General features: G+C 47.9%; 2 protein-coding genes across 2 annotated transcripts; both read left to right on the top strand.

Moving 5' to 3' along the window:
* Nucleotides 1-1071: 1071 nt before the first annotated feature.
* LOC105561235 (N-acylneuraminate-9-phosphatase) lies at nucleotides 1072-7902 on the top strand. Its single transcript, XM_012011029.1, has 3 exons — nucleotides 1072-1332; nucleotides 5997-6480; nucleotides 6728-7902. The coding sequence occupies exons 1-3, from the start codon at nucleotides 1096-1098 to the stop codon at nucleotides 6913-6915; spliced, it is 909 nt and encodes a 302-aa protein (XP_011866419.1). The 5' UTR covers nucleotides 1072-1095; the 3' UTR covers nucleotides 6916-7902.
* On the top strand, nucleotides 1829-5274 carry LOC105561234 (neurochondrin homolog). Its single transcript, XM_012011028.1, has one exon. It carries the CDS (start codon nucleotides 2503-2505, stop codon nucleotides 4735-4737), a length of 2235 nt encoding a protein of 744 aa, XP_011866418.1. The 5' UTR covers nucleotides 1829-2502; the 3' UTR covers nucleotides 4738-5274.
* Nucleotides 7903-7963: the final 61 nt, after the last annotated feature.

Below are 7963 nucleotides of genomic sequence, written 5' to 3'. Positions count from 1 at the left end.
CCACGCGCCATCCCTTACGGTCGAAGAATAATGAACTGTGATTGGTCAATTTCTTCCGACACGACTTATTACATCCTATGTAGACCCAGCCTTAGAATTAACCAATCATAGTTGACTATTCATACGACTACAACTTTACGACTTCTATGTAGACGAGGCTAAAGACATCTTCAAATAAGAATAGACTATGAACTTGAAGCAAGTATACCTGCAAGGGCCACAGCTGATAAAGAATGTCATTATCCTCAAATATATTTGTCCTTCGTATCTTTACTGTAATACGCACGTGCAGGTTGTATTATTTTATTATATACTTTGTATTACTGTGTCTATTACGTGGTTACATCTTGCGCAAAGAACAGGATAGATAGTTGCAGACACTCTTGCTACCCAAGGAGCGTCAATGCGCGTAAAATATGCTTTAAATGTACATTTAAATTCACATTTAATGCACGTGTTTGTCTGCATTAAATGCACATTCCAAAAAACTGTACCATTAACCGCCTATGCATAATTTTTAATGCATAAGCATGTATATAGAAAATTCTATAAAATTATATATCTCAAACATGCCCAAACGTGTTAAATACGCACATCTTGAACACACAATTAACATTCTCTTGAAGCCAGTAGCTGCGTTTGGCATTGCAAATCCGAGGTGTCGGAGTGCTCTTTTGCATTCGAGCGAGCGAAGAGAGAATGAGAGAGGAAGGGAGGAAGAGCACTCTGACGCCTCGGATTTGCAATGCCGAACGCAGCTGATGCAACAAAACGCGCATTAAAAGCACTGACGCTCATTGGGTACACACGTTACTCAGACTGGATGTGGCCCTTCCAGGTAGTGCGTTCTAAAGCAAACAACAGGATATCGTAATATAACCCAGGAATCTGTCTTTCCTACTAATTGTAACCGTACTCGCCTACAGGAGACGCAAATAATGCGCGTTCGATTGCTCTCTTTTTATGCCGCGAATACATCCAACATGGCCACCTTAAGCTCGTCTTTTATGACGTACTCGTGCCCCCCCTCTCCCAGCGCACAATTTGTATTGCATTTGCGTGAGCCGCGGCCGATCAAGTCGCTCCTCTCAGTTCATGGTCGCCGATATGCAAATTAATGAGGGAGCGCGCTCGTGCGTGCTCTTTGTGCACCCGAACGGCGCCGCTGTCAGCCGTCAGCAGGGAATGGCGATGGAAGCTGCGTTTCACGAGCGGCGCGGCACACGATCCCTGTCGTCGTCTAGCGCGTCCCCGAGTCCGAGCGCGGTCTTCTTCGACCTGGACAACACTCTCGTGGAGACCAGGAGAGCGGACGGTCAGACTTGCCGCAAGGTACGAGAGGACCGTCTCTAAAGCCTTAAGAACCGACCTTTCTCCCTTCCCCCCCTCCCGCCGCCCCGAACTGACCCGCGTGTCACCCTCTCCCGGACCCCGGAGCGAGACCGCTCGCCGCCGAGAGATCAGGCGGGCGTATCGCTTCCTCGCGACAGCCGCGCGCGATCTCGCACTTACCCGCGTCGCAAGAATAGAAGTCGCTCGCTCTCCCTTCTCCCTCCCTCCCGCCCCTCGCCGCTGCGTGTAATACGAGCCGACTCCCCGATATAGAGCGCTTTCTTCGCGGCGCGGCGGCTATTCTCGGCGCCGCGTTTCGCACCCTCGCGCGGATTCCTCGCGAGAGGCTCCCGAGCGCGCTTTCCTCGCGAGAGGCTCCCGAGCGCGCTTTCCTCGCCGCGCGCCCTTTCCCCCCCCCCCTAGATGCTAGGATCCCTCGCCGTCTCTCTGGGCGCGCGCGCGCACGGAAAGGTGCAAGGAAAGTGCAGCTGACTGCTGAACGCGAGGACGGACGTTCGAGGAGCGCTGGAACCGCGGCGCAAAGTCCGAAGTTGGTCGCGAGACGAGTTCAAGGTGTGGGAGAGAGAGAGAGAGAGAGAGCCGCTTTAAGCCGAGCCAACAAATTTTTGCCCCGACGAGAAGTTCGTCGCGAGACAATATCATTGACCGTAGCCGCGCGCGAAGATGGCGATTAGACGTCTCTGACTAATTGACCCGGCGACGCTCCGCCCTGTATCTAATGTATTGTTCCGACGTTGTTAGCGGAGGTAGCTTTAAGGTTATCCGAGGCGCGCGTCGAAACGGGATTCCCCCGGCACGACCGTTCGGAGAGATACTTCCTGACGGCGGAGCAGCTGCGACGCAGGCGGGCGGGCGGGCGCACGTGTTCCGCGCACGCATTCATCGTCCGGTGGGTTTATTCTCGGCCACTGCGGTGAGTGTGTCAAAGGGCAAGGCTAGGCGGCGAGAGAAGCGTTTCTGGGAGCTCTGCCAGTTGGCTCTCGACCGCGCTGCGTGACGGACAGCGCGAACAGCCGGTCCGACGCCACCTCGAGTCGCAACGCTCTCGGAAACTGCGCTCTCCCGTGACGCCGGCAACGTCGACGACATCTCGGTGCTGGAGCCTCCTCGTCCCTTCTCGTTCGTCTCTCGCGAGACAGCCGTAGCGCCATGAGTATCCCGGAGGGTGTGACAAAGTGCGCGGCCATCCTGAAGGCGGTGGACACGGACTCGGAAAAGTTCGCCGCGCTGTTCATGGTGACGAAGCTGGTGAACGGCAAGGATTGCGACGCCGCCGCCAAGAGGATGCTCTTTGAGGCCATCGGGGCCCGGTTCCTCAAGAAGCTGCTGTCCAGCGCGAGCGTACCCGTCGACTGCCCGCCGCAGGTGTACAAGTCGGTGGCGTTGTCCGTTCTCTCGGCGTTCTGCAGCGAACCCGAATTGGCCTCCCATCCCGACATGGTGGAGCACATCCCGGCGCTGCTGGAGATAGTGTCACAGATTGACGAGGATGCGCCGGACGACATGCTGATCATCGTCAGCGAAGCCTTCACCTGCCTGCAGTGCATCGCGCAACATCCACCCGGACAGAAAGCGCTACTGGAGCAGAAGGCGATTCCGAAGATGTGCGACATATACGCGGAAAAGACCTTCCAGACGGACGAGGCCTTGAACATTCTAGTCACGTTGGTCGGCACGTTTGGACCAGAAGCTTGGAGTCCGACGGACACCGCTCCCTTCCACGCTATAATCAACAAGATTGCCTTAGATTTTGAGACCGATCACACGGAGAGAAAGTTCGAGGTGTCCGCCATCCTGCAGGCTCTACTGCAATCCTGCAGGAAGGAAGTGATATCAGCGAGCGCAAAGGAGGAGTCCTGGCCGTTGAGCATTCACAAGGGCCTGAGCGATATTCTGGGATCGAAGATAGGCAAGAAGCAACGGGACCCGGCCCTGAAACTCGCGTCGGTGATGATAGATTTGTTGGGCGCGGACTGGGCCATGTCCGACAAGGAAAAGCCAAAGATATTCTTCCTCCTGCTCATTCAGCTGGCGTCGATCGAGGTCAGGATGCAGTTGGAGGACAAGCAGCTTAAGACTGTGCTCGAGAACGCCGACTTGGTCACGGCTTGCTTCATCATTCTCGAGATCTCGATCGGCTACATCGTTACGGACCAGCTGGAGCTGGAGCAGAAGGAAAAGCAGTCGCTGTACACGGCGCTGAAGGGCGCCTTCGCGGCTGTCATCGGTCTGCTGAGCTCCGTGTCCAAGATGAAAACGTTGACGGACGTGAGGGAGAAGATGTTCATGTGCGCCGTCGTCAGGGTGCTCGCGGCATGGATGGCGCAGGAGACGAGCGCGATGCGTCCTCAGGTCTACGCGGTGCTGCCGTACGTATTGACGGTGGCTAACAATACTTTTTACGCGCATCGAAACAGGAAACTGGCCGAGAAAGCCAAGTGCAGGGCTAAGGCGGACGAGGGGACGTCGTCCGGCGAACCGACCGTTCACGACCCGATAAGCGAGGTCGACGTACTCAGATTACTGTTGCCTGCTCTGTGCTACTTGGCTGTGGAAGAGGCCGCCAGGAAAATCCTTCTTCAGCATAAGCAGGACGAGGTCCTGTTCGAGTGTCTGTCCTATCATTGGACCATCGTGGACTACAAGAAGCCGCCGGTGCCGAGGTCGGAGCGTCTCAAGCTTCTGCAAGACGGCAACCGCACGGAGGAGCTGGATTTGCACATACTGGAGGAAATGAAGGACTCGAGGGCCGCGATGGTGTCCCTCTGTAACGTCTTGATGAACATCACCGTGCTGGAGGCGAAACTGGTCGAGGAGTCGCCGACGTTTGTCTCGCTGCTCAAGTTCATCTACAACAATCTGCCGGTGCTAAAGCAGATCCCGGAGAACCTGGTGCTGCACGGCCATCTGGCGGTCCTAGGCCTGTTGCTGATGAAGCAGCAGGCGAAACGCATCAAGAAGACCGACTTCTCGATATGCCTTTACATTCAGGCCACCATAAGATTCCTGTGGGACGCGTACATTATCGACGAGAGCAACGATCCCACCGAGCTGGTGGTCGCCATATCTTACAAGGAACACTGGATGGAGCTGATGGAGCTCTGGTTCCTGGGGATGCAGACGATGACCGGCGTGCTGCAAGTGATACCCTGGTTATCGCAGTTTATGATAGAATCCGGCTGGGCCGAGGAGATCATCGAGACGCTGAAGCGAGTGAAGATCGGCGGTCTGGAGCAGAACGTCAAATCCGCCTTCGAGGATCTGCTGTGCCACTTGGTGAAGGCTGATGATAGCGTCGCGTCGGTGTTGAAAAAATGCGGCGCGTTAACCGTCTGTCGAAATCATCGTATGATGGAGCTTGGAAAGCGTCTCTTCGGAGACTAGGACCGAGCACCGGGCGAACGTTACCGCATTAGCTTTTCGTCTTTTGTAATGCGCGAGCGATGTACAAAAATATTCTGCGGCATTGTAGAGGTAGCGAAAAATGCATTAATCACACTAATGTATAAAGGGCAACTTTGTAAAGTAGCTTCTTTAGTATTCTGCGACTTGAATTTATCATTTTACGCGTCTCTTTCGTACGATATTCGTAATGCGTATGTGCGCGTAGTCCAGTGTATATTTAGACGGCATCACGTCTGGAAATAGTTTCCTGGCAAGCAGGAAAGCTAAGAAATGTATCGCTCGAAGAAACTCTTCGTAAATCACGTATACAGAGGTACATTACTTGTTCTTACACGAGACTTTAATATGTACATTTCGTTTGTCTGTGAGATATTATCAAGTGTGCTTTTCCTTACTTCGCTACGTCGCGGAAGCGAAGATTGTTGTATTGTAACGTTACATTTAATCTTAAGATGCTCTAATCAAGATTTTTGTAACGACAGAAGCACTTTCCTATTAAATGGAAGAATTTTGTAAGCGTTCGCTTGATTTCATCACCATCATCCACTTTATCACTTTATGTGCCTAACGTTTTTAATGAAGTTATTTTTAACAAAGATATTAAAGAAAGATTACTGGATAGCAGAGACTAACTAATTTTGCGCGATTAACTGCGAGCTGTGTACGCAGCACATACTTTCCCCAAGGACGAGTCCACGTTTTAATATCCAGAAATCTTTCAGCTACAACTTATAGGCTTTGGAAATAACATGTGATGTAGTTGTTGTTGGCACAACTCATTTTGTTGTGATTACAGCAACGTCCGCGGGTGCCACTTCGAGTGTCCACTAATCGGCTCGAGTATTTCAATGAATCAATGCATTTTCTAGGTAATCATTAATAATTAAGTGTCCTAAAAATCCTTAACTGACCGCTGTATCCTGTCGTCCTGAGACCTTCGTTAATTAATCAGCTCCACAATCAATATTTGTCTCTTCAGCTACTTTATATCTTGTCTGTCGAGAAATCGCTTTACTAACAAAAGTCTAATTCCCCCCCCCCTTTCTTTTAATGAAGAGAAACGTTTTATTCTGCGACGAACAAGATAGCCGTCTTGTGTGCATTTTTATTGAGTGTGGAAATTGCTTTCATCCTCATCTTCTCCTTCATTTTCAGTTCTTCACTCGTCATTCTTTATCACAAAACATGATTGAAATAAAAGAGAGCTAATGACTCTCATTGTATGCGTTTACCTACAGTTGGCTGAGGAATTGATGCGAGAATACGGTATTCCGGAAGATGCGTCGACCAAGATAACAGCTACGTATCTGAAACAATTTAGAAAGTGTCCGGACAACGCGACCCTCACATTGGACGCCTGGCGTACCATTCTTTGGAGCAAGGCGCTGGGCCATAAGTACTCGCATCTAGCAAAAAAGGTTTACGAAAGATGGCTCTATTTAAGATACCATTACATGATGCTGACGCCGAACACAGTTTCTATGCTGCGTCAATTCAGAAAGAAGTATCTGCTGGGTCTGATTACCAACGGCCCGTCAAATGCCCAGTGGGAGAAGGTGTACAAACTGTCGCTGGAGCAATACTTCGACGTTATCCTGGTGTCCGGTGATCTGCCGTGGGAGAAACCAGAAGCCGAGATATTCCAAAAGGCTTGCCATTTTCTCAACGTGAGACCCGAGGAGTGCATCATGGTCGGTGACAAGTTGGAGACCGATATTTTAGGTAGAATTTCTTCTAACAATTTTTATAATTAAACAATATAAGAGAACCGCCAATGTGGGTCACAAGGCAAGATGTAGGTAGCCCAACTTGTAAAGCTTAAATCCTGAAAATCGTGAATCTATATACCGTTTTTTACCACATTAGTTCTACGCGCCTACTTTTATAATCTTCCACAATTGTACTTGGAATATTTACTTCGAAGGATATTATATTAGACATGTAAATGAAATGTTAAATTATTATGTAGGTGGGATCGAGGCTGGATTATACGGAACAGTGTGGATACCTACTACCGATAAACCTCGTCTTTCGGGAGACGATCCTAAGCCAGATTTTACAATAAGACACGTAACAGAACTTCTCCGCATATTGGAGAGAGGTCCAAACGCGCCGGAGTTCGAAGACTGCTCTTCAAATGGATCCGATGGCAGCTAATGAGAAGACGCGTGTTATATTAATTTTTTTTTAATATAAAACGACTTGAAAAATGTTTGCAAGCATTCAGTGTCTTACTGAGATCTTATAGGATCTTTCAGATTTTTGTTGTATGTGTTAGCGTTGTTTTTTTTCTATTATATATGTGTTTTACGATAGCACTCGAAAGTAGACGTAGATCGTCGTTAATATATTGATTTCTATTAGAAACATTTTTTTAAGTTTTTATATATTTATCACAGTCTACAGTTTTCGAATTTTTATGAAATTTTCATAAAATATGCTACAGTCTATCTATACTGTATATCGATACAACACACAGTCCTATATTTCGTTATTTCGTAGAGTAATTAAAGACGAAAAAGCAGCTTAAAAAATGCAGTTATTTTGATAATATTATATATTAACATTTTATAAAACTTGTTTTAGATGACGAGAGAACCACCGCTATATTTGTAGTGATTTAGCAACTTACCGATTTATTTTGCAAATAGATGGCAAGTGAGATATTTTTCAGTTACCTTTTCGAAGTTACCTTCTCAAAGTTAAAATAATTATAGTGTATCGAATAAGGGAGACAAAGCTCATGTACAAAACAAAATGCACAAACAGAGCCAGTAGCTGTAGATAAATGAACAAAATGCAACCATACACAAGTATTTTATCGTCCGTACAATTTAAAAAAAAAACGCGCTGTAATATATATATATTTTTTTAATAAGATACCCGCATAATATATTACATATAAATCTCCTGTTGTACAAACACGTAACATTTGTATATCTGTACATAGATATGCACAGAACGTTGTATATGTGCGGCTACAAATGTACATGGTATATTTTTTCATGTGTATATTTTATCTCTGTTGAGAATTCAGCTTGTTGGATGTTCTATGAACCGCAGATCCTCATACAGACGTATTGTGAAACCCGATATAAGAAAACAGATGTATATGAATAAAGAAAAGATATATGTACGTGTGAATGTGTGAGATAAAATCAACGCTTATTTCGCGTCCCTGTAATTATTAACATCGACACGTCGG

Source organism: Vollenhovia emeryi, unplaced genomic scaffold, assembly GCF_000949405.1.
Source record: "Vollenhovia emeryi isolate VEMERY1.0 unplaced genomic scaffold, V.emery_V1.0 DF939209.1, whole genome shotgun sequence".
NCBI classification, from domain to species: Eukaryota; Metazoa; Arthropoda; class Insecta; order Hymenoptera; family Formicidae; genus Vollenhovia; species Vollenhovia emeryi.
The sequence above is the reverse complement of the archived record's forward strand: the minus strand, read 5'-3'. Positions and strand labels throughout refer to the sequence as shown.

What these genes read in the sequence shown, in the direction of transcription:
- LOC105561235 (XM_012011029.1), top strand. Translation starts at nt 1,096, where the DNA reads ATGGTCGCCGATATGCAAATTAATGAGGGAGCGCGCTCGTGCGTGCTC. An exon ending in ACGGTCAGACTTGCCGCAAG is followed by an intron (nt 1,333 to 5,996) that starts GTACGAGAGGAC and finishes GTTTACCTACAG; the next exon opens with TTGGCTGAGGAATTGATGCG. An exon ending in GTTGGAGACCGATATTTTAG is followed by an intron (nt 6,481 to 6,727) that starts GTAGAATTTCTT and finishes ATTATTATGTAG; the next exon opens with GTGGGATCGAGGCTGGATTA.
- LOC105561234 (XM_012011028.1), top strand. Translation starts at nt 2,503, where the DNA reads ATGAGTATCCCGGAGGGTGTGACAAAGTGCGCGGCCATCCTGAAGGCG.